Source organism: Perca fluviatilis, chromosome 12, assembly GCF_010015445.1.
Source record: "Perca fluviatilis chromosome 12, GENO_Pfluv_1.0, whole genome shotgun sequence".
Classification (NCBI taxonomy): Eukaryota; Metazoa; Chordata; class Actinopteri; order Perciformes; family Percidae; genus Perca; species Perca fluviatilis.
In genome coordinates, this window is record NC_053123.1 from 8,718,834 (window position 1) to 8,741,866 (window position 23,033).

The 23,033-nt window shown below is 39.1% G+C and overlaps 1 protein-coding gene across 2 annotated transcripts in view; it reads right to left on the bottom strand.

The window, feature by feature from the left end:
* The window catches only part of ramp1 (receptor activity modifying protein 1), a 70,354-nt gene that overhangs the window by 17,265 nt on the left and 30,056 nt on the right, over nt 1-23,033 (bottom strand). The window contains exon 2 of one of the 2 annotated variants that reach the window (XM_039819167.1): nt 9,895-10,030. In XM_039819167.1, coding sequence (XP_039675101.1) covers nt 9,895-10,030 — 136 coding nt within the window. Of the gene's footprint in view, nt 1-9,894; nt 10,034-23,033 lie in introns of both variants that reach the window. The other variant, XM_039819166.1, reaches the window with a different exon arrangement.

Below are 23,033 nucleotides of genomic sequence, written 5' to 3' on the forward strand. Positions count from 1 at the left end.
AGGAGAAATTCGCATTTATCTCCAAAGGCCCAATACATTTAATACACTTTGACATGATTTTGGACAGCACAAAGGCATGACTAATAGTGATTTCAATTTGATGTCAACATTCCTGATGTTCTGCTAATGCTCTTATGAGGGTGAACAACATGATTAAGTTGTATTTTATAATCACTGTGGTCATTGGATTAAAACGCAGATTCTCGCCCCAGTTGTTTGCCAGAAGGCATTTATTTATTATGGTATGATGGCTGCAGAAAATATCAAAGTCTCAGATACACAATAATAGTAGTTGTGCCCATCGGCTTTAAGCAATTAAACTGTTACCTTCTTTGTTCGAAGATGCCGTTGGCACAGAGTAATTGGGCATGACAGCTGAGGACCAAATCATTTATCATTCTCTAGTTTTCTCTCCAGCTGTTTTGTAATTATTCTATCTTATCCTTTTTGTCATCTAAGTTGTTTCTTTAACATGACATACTGCAGTGTATACATGTTCTTTGGCCATAAAGGAGCCTTTACAGACCATCGGCTTTACAAACGCAGACTCTGCAAATCCTCCCGAAGTAGGCAGTGACCTGGGTCGCTGTGTATTATTGAGGAGTCTGTGGTACTCTGACCTCACACAGCGGCTCCAAGGAACCAAAAAGTATGACAACTTTAGAGAGAGATTTAATAGCTGTATGAGAAAATAGGCAAAGATGGAAGCGAAAGATGGAAAGGGAAATAAAGATAGGGGAAACTATTTATGGTTGAGACTGTGATGAACTGTTAACTAGTTGACACTTGTGTCGGGCACTGTGTGGCTAGGAATGGCCATACCTCAGTTAACTGAGCAAAGAGTTCAAAGAAAGAATGTGATAGCTGCCTGCTCACCACAGCACAGTTTGTTCAGTATCACGGTGCTGCTGCTGTTGACTAATCTGATGGAAAAGGTTTGTGCAGACTCTGATGGCTGGCTGATCATGCAGCATCAGAAGTAGGGATGGGTACCGTTTGGATTTTTACGATTCCGGTGCCGAACCGGTACTTTTAAAACGATTCCGATTCCTAACCGATTCCTAAACCGATTCTTGAAAAACTGAAAAATTACATCAAAGAAAGGCTCTTTTGTGGAGTTTTATTTTTTATTATTGAAAATGATTTAATTTAACAATATATTAACGTTTTAAAGTACTTAAATATATAATAAGTAAACCTAAGTCACCTAACACACAACTACAATAATTTAACAAATAACATTTACACTATTAACAAGTAACAACAAAATAAAAGTTGTTGAGTTGGTATGCCAACCAGCTTCAAACTTTAGCAGTTCTTTTGCAGAAAAATGACCATATTTGCCTTCTCTGGCAAGATACTACACCTCTCCTGACTTATGGCATGTCCTGCACAGGAGAAAACTCTCTCAGACGGTGTCCAAGAGGCCTGTACACCCAGGTAGGAGTTTGAAAGGGCAGACAATTTGGGGAGGCTGTCCCGCCTCCCCCACCACCAGGCTACAGGCTCTTGTCCTGAACGATAGACTAGCAGAGCAAGTGTAATATGTTTACTAGCGATCACGTGCAGTGAATGGTTAATATGCTTTTACATCCGTTTTGGTGAGCAGGAATATTTATAATAGCTAGCTAACGGTAGACTACAGAGAAAGTCTGATATTTTTAAGTCCGTTTCGGAGCGTGTACAAAAAGCCGTCTATTAGCAGTGATTGTAAAGTGCATGTCGGAGAATAGCGCGGACACGCGCTTGATACCACGAGCAGGCACGTGCGCCACTCGGCAGAAAAGGGAGAAAGAAAAAAGAAAATATTTCAGTCAGAACCGAAATGAGGAACCAAAATTTGCGTTCTAATCCGGTCCGAATACTACCGTTTGCGTGTTTCGGTACCCAACCCTAATCAGAAGTGGCATGTCCTGATTACTGTAATCATGAAGTAACCTCATGTTGGTATAATTAGACTGTGACAGGTTTGAAAAATAATAGTTAGCAGTGAGGTAAAAACTACTAATTAACACACTGACGTGTTTTCTGCTGTTTTATTAGTAGGGGTGGGGGAAAAAAAATTCGATACAGCATAGTATCGCGATATTTTCTGTGGTAATACTGTATCGATACACAGATGCCAAGTATCAATCTATTATTATACAGTACATGTGTTGGTCAGTTTGTCTGCTTGATAATCCCATTTTCAGTAATAAAATTGAAGTGAGCTGAACAAACAGAGAAATGTATGTTTTTAGATAAAACAGATGTTGACAAAGTTTACTTTTGGGGACATCATTTGAAATTGGGAAAAAGTTGAACTCAGAAAAAAGGTAATAAATTACAATATATCGCAGATTGTTGCAATATGTTTAAAATCGCAATAATATCGTATCGTGAAAGAAGTATCGTGATGATATCGTATTGTGAGGCCTCTGGTGATTCCCACCCCTATATATTAGCAGAACATTTATAATCATAATGATATACAAATTTACTATATTATAATTTATTATACATGCATCTATCTATTTGTTGATCTGATTGGGAGACAAATGGCAGATGAGTATTTAAAATGCAGACTCTGAGAGCTTTAATTTTTAAAGCAACAAGCTGGAAAAAGTTCAAATTGAACCTAGATGGTGACATGTTATCATTCCTGTCTTCAGCTGGACATCTATGTCTTTCCATCTGCCTTCCGTCTGTATCTGCTAAGTGTCTTGTAAATACCTGAGAGCTAGCAGACCAGAATGATAAATTGCATTAACGTACTTCTCTGAACTATAATACAACTAAACTCACCAAATGCATCCGCCCAGCGCGTTTATTAGCAAACCCCACATTTTTCCACAACAGAGCCAGTATCAGAATAATTTGATTAGTCTCAATTAAAGATAACTGTGACAACAAATTCACTGTACCCCAGACATGTCCTGTACCCAGAGACAGTTTTGAGAGTATTAAAAATGCACTTCTGTGTCTCCTAGCTGAGTTTCTCCCATTTCCAGCTACAATTATTCATGTATGAATACATGTCACATGTCTTCTATGCTGTAATAAGGAACTATTGCCTATTTTTTTCTTTTTTTGCAATGATTGGTAATGTAATCTAATTTTAATTACATTTTTAAAATTGCACTTTTAGTGGACATACATTGACAGGTTTTTTTTGTGGGGCAAAATCTGGTACAAAATATATTTCTCTCAAAACATCAATGAGAATGCAGTTTAGTTGTACTGGAACATAATTTTTAGGAGACAGGGCTCACTGTGGTCCTATAAAAGTCTCTCAATTACGTGCAGATATGTTGTGGAATGAATGTAGAAGGTTTTATATAACATGTAATAAACTGATGGATCTGAAAGTTCATCTATACCATACACAATAATGATGTCTCTAATGTTGGTGGCAGAAAGGAAAGGTCATCCAATAATGTCAGGTATTACAAATATCTGGCCCTTTCTTGGGAAGGCAGTAAGACATCTTCTTGTGTAGTTTCTTGTGTAGTTTCTTGTCTGTTTATCATCTGTTCACATTTTGACATGTCACTGTAGGAAAACCACAGGTTTAAATATAAAAAAAACTACACTGTAAACCAAGATTTAGTTGTAATTAAAAAACATTTTGTGGTCACTACTTATTCTTTCATGTTTTGTTGAAAAACATATTCATTACTAAATGACATTAGTTGTTTGTAATAATCAGCTTAAGTATGCAGTGCACATAGCTTATTAAACAGAGATAACTAAGAATGTTAAGTTTCTGTATGGGATGGGCGGGGCCGTTTGAACTGTTCTGCCTGAAGCGGTGCAAAGGCTCATGGGAAGAAAAAAAAAAGTTCTGAAAGGTTTCTGTCGTAGTTTAAGTGTGTTTTAATAATGTTCTGTTAATCTTGGGTGTGCATTTACAGTATGTTAACTGGAATTTAGTTTTGTATGGGTGATTTAGGGTTCATGGTTATCTTCATTTATTGTTGCACCATGACAGAGACCCGGGTGGGGACTGATGGGGTCTGGGCAGCGACAAAGGTTTCAATGTTTTGAACACAGATTGAAAATCATTAACTGTCTCCAGGGCTGAACTTCCCAAGCAGCACAGTGCATTGGAAAATGTCAATGTTTTATGTTGATGTATTTCTTTACTGTTTTTTTTTGGGAATAAATGTATTGACTACATTATTCTTAAAACTCGATTGTCATAAAGAAAAAACAATGTTTACATAAGGAAATTGTTTCTGTAGTAATGTTAAGTAGCCTAATGTTTTGTATTTGTAATGTTTCTTTGCATGTTTAAAGCTATAGTGCGTAGCTTTTTCTGCCCCCGTGAGGGATTCTACATACTGACAACAAAACTGTCGGCGCGTCCACATGATACAAGTAGTTTAGTAGCCTATACATTTTTTCGATGAAAATGGTGATAGTGATTTTCATTTCAATAAGCTTTTTTTGTGTTACGTTAATGTTACTTCGCTGGGGACACTCGTGTTGATTTGAATTTCATTAAGAGACCTAGGTCCACAGAACCTTTCGTGTGAATTTTTGGGATTTTGTTCTGTTAGCTTGGGCCATTTTTGGTAGGCCTATGTTAAATTAATTTCAATTGGCTATATGATTGTGCGCATCTGTGTTAACGTGCGCTTGTTGCCCCGTGTGCGCTGATGCGCTCATCTGTTGACATTTCCGAATGCCTTCCAACAGTTGCTTAATGAAAGCGGGCTTTCCACACAAACAAACGTACATGTGTCATTAGTATGAGAAAAAAAATTAGATTTTAACTGTGTCGGGCTCGGGTTGGGCTCGGACATAAATATCTTAAAGTGATGGTTCGGAGTAATTTCACCCTAGGGTCCTTTGCACCCTGACCTCGAGCCAAACACCCCCCCAGAAGCTTTTTTCACCTGGGTTGAACATTGGGAGAGTTAGCGTAGAGTAGCGTTATCAGCTGAATAGCTTGCCTCCTCTCTTCTGCTAGCTAGCTGCTGCTGCTACCTGCAGTTAGACGAGTGCTTAGGGCCGTCTACAAATTACAACACCTAAAAGAGATACCACAAAAATATTTATTAATTTAATGATTAAATAAGGGAATGTCTCCAAACTTACCTCAATTATTACTTGTCTCCTGCTAGTTATTCTACAGCACTTACTTTAAAAAAAAAAAAAGTTTAATTAATAAATATTTTTGTTGCATCTCTTTTCGGTGTTGTAATTTGTAGACGGCCCTAAGCACTCGTCTTACAGCAGCAACAACAGCAGAGAGCAGAAGCCAGCAGGCAAGTGTTCATAAACTTCTGGTGTACTTACAAACTTTCCAATCCATTGTTTTATGAGTGCATAACCGATTTGTACTACTGTAGACGTTTGGTATCATTTCGGGCATTATTAGTGGGGTAACTTACAAGATACAAACGTGGGTCCATTAGCCCCTGCGCTAAGCTATTCAGCTGATAACGCTACCCTACGCTAACTCTCCCAATGTTAGACCCAGGTTAAAAAAGCTTCTGGGGGGGTGTTTGGCTCGAGGTCATGGTGCAAAGGACCTTAGGGTGAAATTACTCCGAACCATCACTTTAATGCCTAACCCTGTCAACTAATTTGGGATAACAGTGCATGGCTGAATTCCATTTAGCTGCTTCAGTTTGTGTGTCCTGGTATTGTGCATGCTCGATCACTGTCACAGTCATGGCTTACTGGGACACTTGAAAAGAAAAGAGCCATCTTAAATGTTATTAGTACAACCTGTGCTATTCCTACTATGACAAGTCAAAATGTCTGCTGTGAAAAAGATCTAAAAGAAGACTTTCCTCAAAATTCAAATATCAAAAGCCATTTGGAGTCTTGAAAAAGTCTGATTGAAAATAATTTAATATAAAAGCTGTTATTAGGAAATTTGCTGTTCAAGTAGACTTTCGTGATTTTCGGCTGATGAGCTTTACAGTGGCTCCGTGATTAGCACTGTCACCTGCCAGTTCATTGCTTGATCATGTCATTCTGGGTTCTCCTGTATCTTCCCACAGATATCTAAAAATGCACCAATGCTTCTGAATGAGAGCGAGACATCCCGGTATTGACTTAACCATGCAATATCTTAGCATTAGCCTCTGAAAAACACTGGAGTTTACTGCTAGAGCTGTAACAATTAAAAGTGTTACTGTAGAATTAATTGTCTCAGAAATATTATAACAGGCATCCCTATTACGACTTTAGCTAATGTTAGCAAGTAATTGAATATGTATGAGCACTGTAATTTCCATTTTTATGAATGAAATAAACTTGACTTAATTGCGATTAAACAAAGAAACTGTGATTATGTAAAAAAAGAAAAAAAGAAAAGTGATTAGACAATTACGTATTAATTGTTACAGGCCTATTTACTGCATATTATAACTAGGGCTGTAATGCACAAAGCAGAGCACTTTTAATGTAGAAAAAACACAGGTAGTCATGCTAAGTCACATTGGCACTTGAGTGTGTGAAAGCTTGTAAAGTATAATGGAAGGAGGTATATTCTGGGATCTGAGGAGATATTTACGCACATGCAGTTAATAATGTATACTGCAGTGACAACAGTTTAACAGAATAGGCAGGGCTGTAAAGGCACATAGGAGGAATGTGTATTTTAGGAATCATAAGTTCATAAAAAATGTAAGAGGCCATTAAAAATGATCATACAGTAGGAGCATAATTTAACATTCTACTTGTGATTTCTGCTTCAGCGAGATAAACTAAGAGAGATTTCATGCAGAGAGAGAGAAAGTAGGACCGACCCTGCAGGGTGAAGGACAGTTGAGCTACTGCACAGCACATGTTAAGTGTTTTATAGGGTGGGAGCAGGGTGTAAACTCAGGCCAATGTGACAGTGGGGAGTGAAAGCTGAGGACAGAGGAGAGAGCTGAGGAAGCTGCTCTCCCCTATGATACAATGAGAGGTAGGAAGGCACTGTGTACAACTGTCCTGACACACTCGGAAACACGCAGACCTACAGACGCCAAATGTCATTTGAACAGAATTAGACATCCCCAGTAGCATCTGGGCCAGTATGCAGCTTTTTTCCTTGAAGGGGGAGTTAATGTCCTGATGCTTGACCTTTTCTACTCTACTGAACCATTTTTGACATTTCAATCTACTATTCACCAGCTTTTTCTGTGAGAAGGTTTGAGAGTTAATGAGGAGTGATCAGAGGTCAGTAAATCAAACTCCCGACAAATCATACTCTGCTTTGGGAAAAGTAGAGAGGTAACTGTGACTTTCTTCCACAACTCAATATCTAAACATTAAAATTAAATGTAGATGTGTCTGGGACCATTTACAAAAAAAACTTTAATCTCAAGTAATAAGAGGAGATGCTTTAAACCATTTTAGCTAGCTGCAGTAGTTTTGATCTGCAGTCCCTGGCCAGATAGACACTACAAAGTAGAGTAGATACAGATATAATGCAGTGAATTCCATATTCAACTTTCAAAAAAGCTTATTTTGTCCTTCACTTAAATAAAAAGACAGAAGTCCTCTTGAATACTAACGTTGAGCAATGCTTTTGAACAGTGGAGGAGCAGTTTTGTAAGTTATGGGTGGTGATGGCGCAGTGGATATGGCACATGCCTTTGATGTGGGAGATCTGGGTTCAATTCCCACTGCGATTCATCAACCAATGTGTCTCTGAGCAAGACACTTAACCCATAGTTGCTCCGGAGGCGTGCAGCCTCTGACATATGTAGCAATTCTAAGTCGCTTTGGATGAAAGCGTCAGCTAAATTACATGTAATGTTAAACACCAGACGAACATCTGATTAAAAAACTGTCAAACCTCAACAAGTTATGTCAAGTATATAATAACAGAGTCCTTACATCTTAACATTATTTCAGAGCCTAATTGGTTTTAAGGATATCTTGCATGTCTGAGACCAAGGTGATATATAGAAATGAGAAAAACCCTCTAATAAACCTGAAGCTGTATTTCAGTGTATGGCTTATCTTTTTCATATGCTCCTTGAGTTATAGCTTTTGGCCATCATTCATAATGATATATTAATTTATGATTTTCTACTCAAGATATTTGCTGAGATCTGGTACCGTAAGTTCAGACAGAGCACTGAAGTCATGCTTGTATTAGTTGATTGACATCAGCTGTTTTATTCATGCTTCATGAAACACACAGAATTCATCAGCTGACAAGTAACATCCAATTATATTTATGCAGGTGTACTGCACGACCCATTATAACCTGATACTTCCCCCTTAACTCTGCTGATACCGGCTCCCTCCAACACCCCAACCGCCTCATGCCATATTTTTGGTATTGTTGATGTAACTAAGATTTAATGTTTGTGTGTATGTTTATCAGCAGGGGGATTAGTTCTCCCAGCAGATTCCTCGTGCTCGCTGTTCACATTCTTTGAGCACGCTCTCAGAGCAGAGCATTTTCCACCAAATTTAACTGTAAAACCATCTGCTATAAAAGGTCAGTGGCTTAAAGAAAGTAGCTCCAACTGAACTATACTTGCCATAGTTGTGTGCATAGTTTTCCTAAAATGTTTTTCACTAGCATGATAGGGATTTTCTTTTTTACTCTTGGATCATGGATTCTGCCTTTAACCTCACTGATACATTATTGTATTCTTTGTACATTCACATGAATATTTGGACAGACCTTTTGTTTATGTTTCTTAATAAGCTACTTGTCACTTGAGCGTATATGACTGTGTCATCTGCATGCATCATGATTTCCACATAAATGGAAGATACCCAATGAAAAACAGAGGCCCAAAAATAAAGCCTTGTGGCACTCTTAATTCATTATTTATCTAAACACAAAGGGTGCAGTGTGTCAGGTATGATTTTATCCACTTCAAAGTAATAATAGACTATTTATATTCAAAACAGTTAGTGCAAAGTACTGGGTAAGTAACTATTAAAGGCCTCACGTAGCTCAAGAAACACTGCTCCTTTACCCAAATTAACCTTTTAGCTTGGTTTTTCCAAATCTAATATGACATAGTTGTCTCTGGCCCAAGGCTGTATGAAAGGGTTTCATTAACATTTGGTACATCTCATGAGAACAGAGACAATGTTGCTCATGAGACTAGAACTCTTTCAAAGGTCAGGCCTATTGGAGACTTGCTAAATGGGGTTCCCCTTCTAAGGTTGCTGATAGTGAGGGCCCTCGGGGAGGCAGCATGATATTATACCCAGGTAATTCAGGATAGGGGTTTGTTGTTTAAATACAAAACAGATGCACAATTTTAAATTGACAGCCAAGTGGGGGCTATTATTTATGTAATTATGTAATTGTACCAAATGATTCACTCATTCCTAAGAGCAATTGTAAAAACCTGTGGCGCCAGATGTCTTTTACAGTTAGTGCAAAGATAATATTTGTACATGCACAAAAGATCCCTGTTTATGCCAAAGGCATACAGCTTTTGTTCTTCACACTAACTGTCTCTGCGTATCCCTCTCATCCCCCTCCCTTTTTCCATCTCTTTCTCTGTTGTCTCTCACCCAGTATCTAATCAGCTGTTGGAAGGTGACCAAAACGTTTCATGATTGTAAAGGTCTCCAGTTAGAAATGAACAAATTATCTACTGCATTTTTTGATAACAATTGATCTTAGTTAGTTAAACTTAATTTTACACTGGATCAAAGATGATGAATAAAGGCAATATCTCTAAGATTATTGTGTTATAGGCTGTTAGGGAACCTGGGAACCTGTTACATTCACATTTAGGTGTTTGATGCTGTTATGTAACTGCATTTCAACTAAAAAATAGAATGGAACTGCTGATTGACAAATTTGAAATGGGGAGCTCATTATGTTGTTGTTTGTTTTGTGCAAATGTTAATCTGTTTGCAATTGTATCTGGGCTTGTCTCCCTCTCTCTCTTTGTGTATGTGTATGTGTGTGTTTATCCTACTTACTCGACTGTGTCCTCCCAGCTACACCAGTGTCTCTGGTCCAGCTTTTGCATGTCCAGTCTGAATGTGTCCAGGCAGACCTCCTCAATGGCTAATTCATAGTCCGGCTCACACCCTAGTGCCGACACACACTGGGACACTGCTGAGAGAAGGGAGGAGGAAAAAGAGATGTAAATAAGTGAAAAGAAAGAAAACTTGGAGCAGGTACAGGTGCAAACCATGGATGTGGGTAATTTAGTACTCACACAGATGTTTTGTTCCATTGTCACTCTGTCTAAGTGTGTCTGTGTGTGTGTGTGTGTGTGTGTGTGTGGGTGTGTGTGGGTGTGTGTGGGTGTGTGTGGGTGTGTATCAGTCAGTGCATGCAGCCTCCTATGGCCTGGTTAAAGGTTATAGCGGGGTGAAAGCACTTAGGACTGAAAGCAGCTACGACCTTAAATGTTGTCGTCTCTTTTTGGGTCACTGCAAACTAAGATGTTTCCCCATCTGTGGGACATGACACTGAAACACCATCTGCTAACACCGTGTTAGATATACCATTGCCTTACAAGACCCCAACACGACACACACACACACACACACACACACACAGTAGAAATGAAGTGGTGAACAGGAACTTTTGTGTACAGTTAATTCTTGGATGCTGGATATTTTCTACTTTTGACAATAAGCAGGAGAGTGATCTAGATGTTGTAAAAGACACTGCAATATTATCTCTGGGACTGTGTGTGCTGGTTAAGAGACAAGGTCAAAAGATCTAAATGCAGCTCAGAAAAGATAAGATAAATTGAGACTTTGATGTCTCACGGAGGTAAAACCATGATAATACTGTGAACTGATTACAATGTTCAAACATGCTTTATTTAAAAGAATTCTCAATAGTATCATACTAATATCTGATGGAAATAAATGAAATAAATACATGTATACAAAAGTTGTTAATTCAGATAATGCCTTATATTCCCCTTGAAGGCAAGGTTTGACATTTTGGGAAACACGTTTATGTTTCTTCCTGAGTTAGATAATAAGATCCACTTTCATGTATTTGAGCAAAATATTAAGCTAGAACCTGTAACCAATAAGATTAGCTTACTGTAACATAAAGACACAGAGCAGGTGGAAGCAGTTAGCTGGGCTCCAGCCAAAGTTGAAAGAATCCACCTACCAGCACCTTTAGAGCTCACTAAGTTTACACTACCCTAAAATGCTAATTACACAATTTTAAGAAATCATAACCCTGAATGGCTGGCCGCCTTCGTTTGCCGGCAAGAAGGGAGTGTCTTTTTAATTACACATGCTTTGAAAATAAAGTATCTGAAGTTATGTGCAATAACAGTAATTCACCCTCATATACTGTACAACCATATGTGTAAACCAAAATATTCAATAACTAAATCTGCTAGTTTCTAATTAGAGCTTGCTCGAAAACATTTGGACGATACAAATTTGTGAAAACAAAGAATAAGATCATATCATCACGATGCGATTTTGCTGAAAGTAAAAAATCAATATTGAAATATTTTGACAGAGATGTCACATGTATATACTTCCTCACATCTACACCTCCCTCACCATGCTTCTTTAATGACTTCTTCCTAATTCTTCTCTTCCTGTTTCCCTGCAGCCTCCCATTATTTTCAAAGCCTCTCTTCACTTTCTTTCCTTGTTTTTCTCCCTTATTCCCACAGCGCTCCTCTCTTCCTCTTGTTTTCTTTATAACCTGCTGTTTCTCATGTGTTTTGTCTCAGTGAATCTGCATCCATCTATTTACATCTCTATTTATCCCTCCTTTGGCAGCTTCCTTCTTGATATTCCTTCTTCTCTCCCCTCCCTCCCTCTCTCTCTCTCTCTCTGGCCCCCTGAGTTTTGTGGAGACGTGGACGGAATAGTTTGTCTCTTTGAGTATTTCTCCCTTATTCACAACTATTAAAGTCAACAGCATCATGTGTGAAAATGTAGTAATGCATGTATGTTATGCTGCAGAGCAGAAGGGTGATAGAAACAGAGACATAACAGAGGATCCAGCCGATGTCATTTTAAAGATGGAAAAACAAACTGTAGCTTATGAAATGGAGGTTAAAAAATATAAACAATTAACTTGTTGACATTCCTGCAAAGAATCCGAGTCATGCTGTGAAGCGAGCGGATGAAAAGGTCTACCCGTCTACACAACTCCAATCAAACGCTGCGATCAAAGATCAAGATCAAGTGTGTATGTTTGTGAAAGTCACGGACCTAAAGGAAGAGCAAGAGAGGGAGAGAGCGAAAGAGTTGGATTTTTTTTCTGCAGATCACATTTATGTTATGCCAACGATCGCTAACAAAGATTTGTCCAACCAAAATGACAAAATGGGTTGTTTGTGACCGACTTCAACAGTTCTATGTCAGAGTTTTCTGATCAACAGGATGACATCTTCTAAAACTATTTTGTTTTCGTGGTTATCTTTCTTTCTTTTTAAAGCGAGGATTAACTGCAAACTCATGCATTCAAGTTGGACTCCCTTACTTTCCACTTTACAGCAAGGGCACACTACTGCCTGTGTTGGCGATGAATTGGTATTTGACGCAAATTGTGTTGCAAATATGTCATATACTGTATAAAGGTAATTGCTGCAGATACTGGGCTGCATACTTATAAATTAATTGAAGTTTTTGCACAAACCGCTATTGTTTTTCTGGAGAGGCCAGTGTTCTTTCTAAATATCCTCATCTCAACCTGCATGAACAGATACAGTGTCTATCTTCTTTATTCAAACAAAATGAGCCAGAAAATGTGTTTAGAAAATGTAGTGCTAACTGTGTTTTTTATGTCTTTGATTTCCCTGTCTGTTTTAACATTCAGAGACTGTTGCTCTGATTTTAAAGCAGTAAGCTAGTGTCATCAAACTCATGCGTACATAAATGTCTTGCTGTAGCAGCCTGCTACACGAGAGAGAGAAATACTTTCTGCAAAATGTGTCACTATCTCCAATTAAATTTACACAAGAATTTAACAAGTAAAGGTCAAATTAAACATAATGCACATACACCACGCATGCATACACTTAGCCTGCATGTCATCTGTTATCCGAGTACCCTATGTACTAATTTAATGAGGCATCTCATCTTTAATAAACCATAGTTTTAATTTTGAATGCAAAATTGTTTAACTTACCACATACTTGTTGCATAAATGTTTAACTCTTAAAGCAGTTTTAAAATATACTATAGTGTAAATGTGCAGAAGAGCAATCAATGCAAACATTCAATAAAACAAAATGATATTACAAAGATTTAATGAAACAAAATCATACAATAAATAGTCAAAAATAACCCAAATCCCTGGTAGCTGCAGGGCCCTTAGGCCGGCTCTGATTATTCACATAATAAATCCATTCCACGTGAGTGGGCTGATTGAACATTGCTAATGATGGCTCGGTTGCATGCAGGTTGATTTGTCAGAAAGCCTCAAGGACACAAAAAAAACACATAATATTGACAAGAGTTTGTGTGTATCAATTCTGCACCAAAACAAAAATATAGTGGAAGACAGTTTTCTGTGAAACTTTACACTTAAATCCTGAGACTTGAACATATTTGACTTGATGGGAATTTGCCTGACCACAACAGTTAAAAACAATTCAGAGTAGAATTAAATCAGAAAATACTGCGAAATGTGTGTCACATATTGCTGAGAAGTTGTATTCCTAATAAACATTTCAGACAAGCCAAAGCACCTGATAACATTTCCATTAAAATTTCAGGGAAATTTGACATATTGCACATGTTTATAGATCAAAAATCTGCAGGATAAACACAAAGAACGCCTTGCCATTTTAGCTGAACGTTTTCTTACTAAATGTGAAGCAGTGTTGCCACATCAGTTGAACTTTATTTTGCCAGTTATCTTATCATACGGGTAAATAAAGGTATTGCCAGTAAAAGATTAAACGAAGGCATCAGCATCAGAGTCAAAAGCTTTCCATTAGGTTGTCTTCAAGTAAAAACAAATTGGTTCTGTGAGTGTAGCAACAGTGGATGTCTGTGGCTCCTGGTTGTGCGAAAACTGCAGATTTATCTATCAGAAGCCGAATGGAAAAACCCATTTGTACTACAAATATAAACACCTGTCTACCTATTGTTTCCTCCTGTAACTTGTCAAAAGGTTAAGATGTAATACTCCAAACAGTCTGTAACTAAATGTTGTTTGTCCTCAACATGAGTCACATTTATTTGTATTAACTAAACACATGTCTCTCCATGTAGAATAACTAATATTGTACTTATTCATGTACTAATTCATGGAGCCATTCCTTACACTTCCTTTCTGAAAATTAGAAGTGGACTTATCAAAACAGCCCTTTCAGATTATAATCTTGTTGTTGTATTCTGTATACTTCACCTGCTAACAATCAAAAGCTTCTATTCAATTGGGAAATCTCTTGCTCCAAACCTTTTTATAGGAGTCTTGAAGTGAAGCCCACTGAGCCACTGTATGTGATGCTGGGATACATAAACTTGGCTTGATTTAGTAACCCGACTAGACCCATGCATAAAGTCTGCTTCTGTAAATACAAACATGCTTGTAGTCAAATTTTCTGGTTAAATACAGTACTCTACAAGAACAGGAGAATGTACTTGAAGTCGATGGCATACTTGTTCTTCTAAGTAGACATTGCATGACCTTTGACCTTACGCATGCTGCCTCCTCTATCCTCTTTGTGGGGTGTCTGTGTACAACAACATCCAGCAGATAGCTTCAGGGGGCTTTGTGTACTTTATGTGTGTGTGCGATTCTGTGTGTATGTCAGATGGAATTGGACTGTCTATTTATATTATGTTTTTCTTTCTCATCATCATCAAACTAAACAAAGAGCCAGCCTTACAGCAATCCAAATAGAGCTGCACACTCACACTTAATTCCTTTACCACATTGCCCTCTTGAACGCCTCAAAGACCATATTTGCATATTCAACATTGAGGCACACACACACACACACACACACACACACACACACACACACACACACACACACACACACACACACACACACACACACACGCCCCCATCTGAAAGTCTAGTTTGACAGCTGTTGATCTGCTGCTGTTTCACCACACTGTGAGCTATTACTTTTATTCATATCTGGAGCTTTTCCAAGCAACAGCGCCTACGGTTATGCATGACTTAAAACATGTTGAAATGCTTTGAAATAAACAGAAACAAGCACAAGATGTTAAAACTCAAGTTGTCACACAGTGTATTAGTCTGAAATGAAAGCAAATACTGTAGGCTATAACACATGTGAAAGATTCAGGTACTACACGTGTTTAAAAGGGAATACAAAGAGAGCGATGCAGCAGGCGTGCAGCAGATGACACTCAATCGGATGAAATTAAGGTCTAAATATAGATGAGACGGGGGGGAATGGATGACACTTCTCAGCGAGTGTCGAAGTCGGAACTGGACTCCAACTTGTTTTGCATTCTTGAACACTGACTCTCAAGCACTAAATGCAAATGACGTCGTGATAGTTGTGCAAGTTTTTTAAACATTTTTATTTTAACATTAAACAGGTTTTCTTATGACAGCTGAGAAATATTTCAGTGCGATAGGATAACTTTCTATGGAGCTCAATCTGTTTCAGGAACTTTGCCACTTTAAGTGTGAACTTGAAACATAGCACAAGATGGCAGAGCAATATCATCAAAATTGTTCAAATTTGTTTGTTAACTAAGGGCGCTTTCACATCTATAGTTGGGGATGAAGTTGTTACATTGTTGCACTTTGGTTTGCATTCACTCCGTACTTTGTCGAGCGCACCAAACAATATAAACAAATGTCAAAGTGAAACGAACTCTAATGCACTTGGAAGCGAACTGAGACCCCCGTTTTCAAGCGAACAAGAGTTTGGTTGTTTGGTTCGCACCAGAGTTCGAATGAGCTTTTACACCACCCCAAACAAACCGGACTATCCCACAAAATGCTCCAGGGTTCCGTCAATTCGGACCAAACTGCTCAGGTGTGAAAGCAACCTAAGGTTCTGGGCAAAATATGGAAAATACAGACACAGCTGAGAACTACTTACAAATTGTTTTTATTGCAATCTCGGAAGAAATCACAAAATAGGACAGGGAGTATGATCTGATTTTAGGTGCCGCATGTATTTGCGATGGAAACAGTTTAATTACAAACCAGAGTATAGAAATATCTCTGTTATATAAAGCTGAGCTAAAGTTCTACTCTGCTTCTACTCTATAGGTGTTCACTTTAAGCAGTCCAACCACATCTTGCCACGATCTCTCTCAGCCAATAATATCGTTGCTGTCAAATCCGTTCTACTCTCTGCTGCTGTCAGTTGTCATTTCAGTACGAACAGACCCTCCTCCACCCCTTCACCTCCAGTCTTCAATATATCAGCGTCCAGTCCTGCTCCACATTCCATCATCCAGGCCTTCAGCAACTCCCTTCACCGCCACCACCAGTGGTGGGGAAGGATATCTTGAACTAATCATGGCATCCTTACCCTCTAAATATAACACGCCACGATAGGATCTAATCGCCAAAGACTGAAACTGTATTTATCATGCACTTGAATATAAATTGACTGTTCACTCTAAATGAAGTCCCTCCTGATTTAACTACCTTGTACTGTTCCGTTAACTCAGAAGTTGTTTTTCTCATGAATTCCTAACATGTTCCTCTGCAGCATCAGCAGATTGGCAGTAAACAAGCTCCCTAGAGAAAAATGCAAATTTGAATGTGCTGCTTGATGATGCCTTGATTGGGGGCGTTTTGAAACGTTTCAGTCGAGGCCTCTGCAGCAGACAGGTCCTCTGTGACAGGAAGCAAGCACATTGAGACTAAAGCGTTACAAAGGAGGGACATTTTATTCCCCCCTTGCCCCGTCTTTAATTATTTCCCATCTCCACCCTGTGAATTTTGTCTTTGACAACCCTTTCACTTTCACTCCACATCTCATTCCGATCTTGAGTAATGATTTCCCCTGCCGACTATTACACAGCTTCTACCCAAAGAACATGAGCACCTCTAATAAAATAGGCCTTTTAAATATGTTAAGTAATTATTCTGAGGCTCACCCACCTGTGATACTTTAGCTCCAATTCGTAAAAAAATAAGCCAATATATGACAGCAGCATATATATAATATCTGTCAGATAATAGAGGCCTATGATATCTAATTCCTTCCAACTGCTTTCTATGCCCAAGGCTTGGATTTCCAGTTGCATCCTGATTCCCAACAACACAATGTAACAATACTCCCATCCCATGTGTGTCTTATTACATTGCATTCGCTTCCCAATGCCAATGTCACTAGTCTTTGTTAGAGGCTGACCTCCCTCCCATGTCAGCAAGAGATTCACTAGTGGGGAGAGGGGGGGGCGATTGTACCTTTTCTCTTGTAACATGGTAGTAAGGAACATACCGCCGTGAAGTCCACACAATATCCCGTCGTTAAGTCCTCAGCCGGAAATCAGCCAGATCTGATCAGTTTTTTTGAGTTATAGTAGAAAACTATATCTTTCGGCAGCCTTGCTAGCTTGACTGACTTTACCTTTCTTGAATATTCATGCAAACACATTTAGGAACCCCTTCATATAGTTTTATATGTTAGAGCTCTATTATTAAAGTGCTCATATTATGCTTTTTGACTTGTTCCCTTTCCTTTATTGTGTTATATATATTTCTGTGCACGTTATAGGTTTACAAAGTGAAAAAGCCCAAAGTCCACCCCAAAGGGACTTACCATCTCCAACAGAAAACACTGTTCACCAACTGCTACAAACAGCTCTATTGTAGTCCAGCCTTTACCTCCATGACAAACGTGCATCACTTTGTAACACACGTTATAATGCTTGCCTAGCTGCTACAGTCCCTCCAGAAAAACGCGATTATGCGATCGCATAATTCAATGCATAATCAGCCAAAGTCCGCATATTTATGCGGGGGCCGCATTTTTTCAAATACGTCGCACTTTCGCCGCATAAATTGCCGATTTCTTCGCAAAATATGCGGGGCTTGCATGATTTCATAATCCCCGCATTTTCATTGCAAAAAAGTCACATATATCTTAGCAGAAAGTTGAAAAATTTTGTGTTTACTTCACACAAGAGCAGCCATTTTCCCTTGTTGCCATGGGAACATTATGAAGTGACATATGTCATCAAACCACTTTTTTTCTCTTTTTCATCAAACCGCAGTTTTTGCAAGTTCCCGCAGTTTCATCGCATAAAATTGCATAAATATCCCGCATATTCCATTGCATTTTTTAAGAAAATGTGCCGCATAATCAAGGATTTTTGCTGCAACAATCACAAAAAACTCATTTTCACGCATTTTTCTGGAAGGACTGGCTGCTAGCGTGGCACGCCCTCATACTCTGCTTCTGACTAGCTAGCAGTGCTTACCTAGGTACTGCGCATGTGCGACTCCCAACAAAGATGGAAAAAAAGCGCGATGCCTCACTCTGTAGCTAAAACAGAGAGCTCAACAAACAGGGTGAAAAGAGGAGCTGCAGCAATGTGCAGTACAACAAAAATATATATTTTTTTGAAAATGAAACCACATAAACCTATTCTGGTACAACCTCTAAATACAATTATGAACCTGAAAATGAGCATAATATGAGCACTTTAACATTTTCTGCTTACAGTCACATGTCTGTCTCCATCTGTGCATGTCTGTAAACAAAAGGCTTTTAAAAAAAAGCAATTCTTACTGAAATGCATCTATTATGACATTATATTTTAAATAAAATGTTTTCCAACAACATAATAAAGTTGATGAAATAAGATTGTAATAACAGCTTACACAGCCAATACTGTTCAATTTCCAGCAAACATGCTAGTAAATTAGCTTGTTAGCAGTAGTGCTAGCTCTACTACCTCCATTAGTCACATGACCCTCGCCTTGCAGGTTGTAGCATTCCCTTGAGGGTTTCCCATTGTTTACATGCAACACAACTTTCCATTTCAAATTTCATGCTTTATGTAAAATATGTGTGCACACATTTTTCCCGTGCAATGAGGGATTTCTACTAGGGATGCATCGATACCACTTTTTACAAGTAATTACATTTGTAATAATACCATTACATTTCTTACAATTACTTTGAAAACATGCATTATTTGCACCTGAATGCATCACGACTTTACGAGGGGTACCTGAATGCACCATGAAGTCCAATCGGTGCCTACACACCCGTCCATGGTTGGTTTACATAACTCATGGTTTAAGGCAAAATGTTGCCACATGGTTTCCTTCAGGGAAGCATGAGGATTTAACAGTTCTGTTATTTCTCCATCATCTCCGACTCTGGCAATGGCCAATGTGTCTGGAAAAGTAAATATGCAGGCTATCGGTAAGCTACGCTTTGTCTTTAGCTATAGACTGTTGCACGTCCTGGACTGGGACTCCCAGTGTTTGAACCCTTTCGAGTGAAAAACAGCCACACTTTAGACCGTTTAGCTTTAAGTTTTTAAATCGTATTTAAGCAAGCCATTAGCCAACGGTAGGTTAACGTTACCTGCTGCCAAGTGTAGAGCTAACTGGCATCACAAGCAGTGATGCATGAAGTGGTATCGGGTGCGGTATCGGAGTACTTTTAAGAGTAAGAATACGAGTAGATATCGGACCCAATACCCGATACTGGTATCGGTATCTGTGGATCCCTATTTTTTACAATACATTTCAGGTGCGTTCACTTTTAGTTTTACTTCCAAATAAAGAAATCTGGCTAAACTGTTGGCTTGTTACTGTAACAACCTGTTTTATTGTCTAACTGCTTATGTTTCCGGCTCTGACTTCATTGTGGAGATCTTGCCCACATCTCAGAAATCACTGTAAGTACTGAATTGTCATAACAGATAGGAGTGATGGCCACAGATATGAAACTAAGACTTACCGTATTTTCCGGACTATATGTCGCTCCGGAGTATAAGGCGCATCAGTCAAAAAATGCGTCATGAAGAGGAAAAAAACATATGTCACACCGGACTATAAGTCGCATTTATTTAGAATTTTTTTTTTTTCATCTGTCAACTACACAATAGCACACAGAACAACATGCTGAATACGGTAGGTGTCCGGTATGTTAACGTAACACATTAACAGTTACTGAACTATACAATAGCACACAGAACAGCTACCAGGGCATGGAGCATGGATGTATTAAAAGGCGTGGAGACGTAACTGCACCGTTGACGAGCCCCTCCCGACTCGTTCCTCCAGCTCTGGCCATCTTGCTTTCAGCCCGCGATTAGCCAATTAGCTTTCTTTGTTTTCTTCATTGCAGTAAGAGTCACCTTTTCGCAAGTCCCTCACAAGTTTCTCCCTCATTTCAAACTTTCTTTCTGCTGCTCGATTACCGTTTTCAGCTGCATATTTTACTACCTGCAGTTTGTTATCTCTTTTTTTTCTCAGTTGTCTTTAGGAGCAGCATTATAGTTGTCACAAGCCTAGAGCGCCCTCCCGCGGCTGTAGACGGAAATTTTTTCAGTATGAATTAACATGTAAAAACATGTTAAATTAAAGCTGCGAGCAGCAATGGACGGGCCCTCGCGCCTCGGCGCGCGTCGGGGTTACCAGCGGACTCCGCTCCTTGCGACCGTACATTTACGCAGCACTCAGACGCCGCAAATTGTCACCAATGAAAAGAGAACTCCCCGCCAAGTTCAACGATACCTCACACAAGACTCTACGTCATACGGTTCATTAGCTGTGGGGGCGTGGCTAATGCATAGGGGGCGGGTCAAACCATCACCAATGAAGAAGGAAGTCTCTGCTGAACTCAATGATACCTCACACAAGACTCTACCTTAGATGGGTCAGCATTTATTAAAGGGGGCGTGGCTTCAACATAGAGGCGCCAAAAAAAAAAGGGGGTGTTGGTGGTTTTAAACAAAAAGGGTTTTTTTTAAAAAAAAAAAATTTAAAAAAAAGGGGGGGTTAAACAAAAGGGCGGGTCAAACCATGACCAATTAAAAACGAAGTCTCTGCTGAGTTCAATGACACCTCACACGAGACTCTACCTTAAACGGTTCAAATGTTATGAAAGGGGGCGTGGCCTGAGTAAGTGGGCGTGGTCATATTATAGGAGGCGGCTCAGTATCACATGTAGACCACACATTCTAAGTTTCATGTAAATTGGATGATGTTTGTCATATAAGGCGCATTTCCTGTTGCCAGCGGGGGGCGCTATGACCAAAAGTCAATTTTGGCCTGTAGGTGTCCTCAGGCCTGGACCCTAGACAATCGTGAGAAATTTCGGGCAGATACGACAACGTACACTCAAGTTACAACAACTTCTTTGTTCATCGCTAAACACTCAAAATGGCCGCCACGCCACGCCCACACTGTCTGACGAAAAGTTTTTCTTTTAATAACTTTTCATCGTTAAGGTGTTGGGATGGTCCAGACCAAGTTTGAAATCCATCGGATGAAATCTCTAGGAGGAGTTTGTTAAAGTATAGCACCTTGACTTTTAGGCCTACTTCCTGTTGCCACCAGGGGGCGCTATGACTTTAAGTAAATATCGGCATTTATTTGTCCTCAGGGTTGGACTCTTATGAATCCTGAAAAGTTTCGAGCCAGTTGGACAACGTACACTCGAGTTACACCCACTTCCTGTTTCAGCGGCGAAATGCACAAAATGGCCGTCCCGCCATATATTTTGATATATAAGTCGCACCTGACTATAAGTCGCAGGACCAGCCAAAGTAGGAAAAAAAGTGTGACTTATAGTCCGGAAAAGACGGTAAGTTAAAGCAACACTATGTAACTTTTCCCTCTTTCCTCTGTAGGTCCCCCTACAGGTTGTCTCATTGGAACTACAGCTCGTGCTACCTGCCGCTTCGGTCCCCTACAGGTTGTCTCATTGGAACTACAGCTGAAGATAAAAGTTACATAGTGTTGCTTTAATAAAACTGAATTGAAATGTAACTAAACTAAAGCAGTAAATGATCTACACATAAACTAAACTGCCTCATAAAGGACAGACAGTTGAATCAGTCTCAGAGTAGTGGCAGACTGATGAGTCATAAATGATTCAGCCTCCTGAAATTGTTCACACTTTGCAGCCTATGACTCCTTCCAGTTTGAAAGTGACAAACATACAGAGAAGGGAAGGCAGATGTCTTCTGTCAGAGGCTAAGACTAATTAGGCAGCCAGATCTGATGCTCACAAATGAACCGGCATCGTACTTGTCTATATGATCACCCTCTACTCCCGCCGCAGTTCCCTCTCACTGTCGTCATTTTCTCACCGATGATTCATAGAGAAGGATATCTTAATCTTTGGCCTTTGATCTGAATTATTTTTGACCACCGCTGACCTATCGCCTGAGCTAACATCAAAACACCCACTTCCTTGACTTTTCAACACTTTTTAGTTATGAATCATCTCAGTTCATTGAGTAGTAGAGGAGAATGAGAAAAATAGATCTGTTTCTTTCCCCACCAATCTAACAGCTCAATTTTAATTCTGTAAAGTTACACAGGTGTTATGCATATTTTAAAACCCACACAATTCAGCTCTTCCTGTACAAACTTCACACATTTAGAACAAGTTTGGGTGAGTCTTTTTTTTTTTTGCACTTCAGATTATTTAAGTTTTTCCAATTGGTATACCAGAAAATCAGGGCATGTTCCCACTTCATGCATTGTGCATTATGTACATTCTACAACTCTGCGGATGGTTGACCACACACTAAGTAAAAAAACAAACACTCCAGTGTTCTACATTCACTTGAAGTAACTTGTTCTCCCCTCTCCTTTATCTTGTACCAAGTGTACTGCAGCAACTTTCTCTTTGCAGATAAGACAGGAAGCAGTCAAACTCCATGAGCACAATAATCAATTGCTCTCCTCTCTGAAACAGTCTCTGCTTCAGGTCAACCTTTCTTTTAAGTTTACAAAATGTCATTTTGGTGTCCGGTGCACCACAATAAATCAGAGTGCTGTTGGTCCAACAGCTAAAGCATCAGGAAATTCCGCCGGATGTCCCACATGTTCCACCAGATGTCAACCACCTTCCGCTTTCTTTGTGTTGGCATTCTAAACTCCGGTCGATTTATGAGCACTAGAGCTGTAACAATTCAAAATTTATATAAATATAATTTTTCAGTCAAATTTAAAAAGATTTACT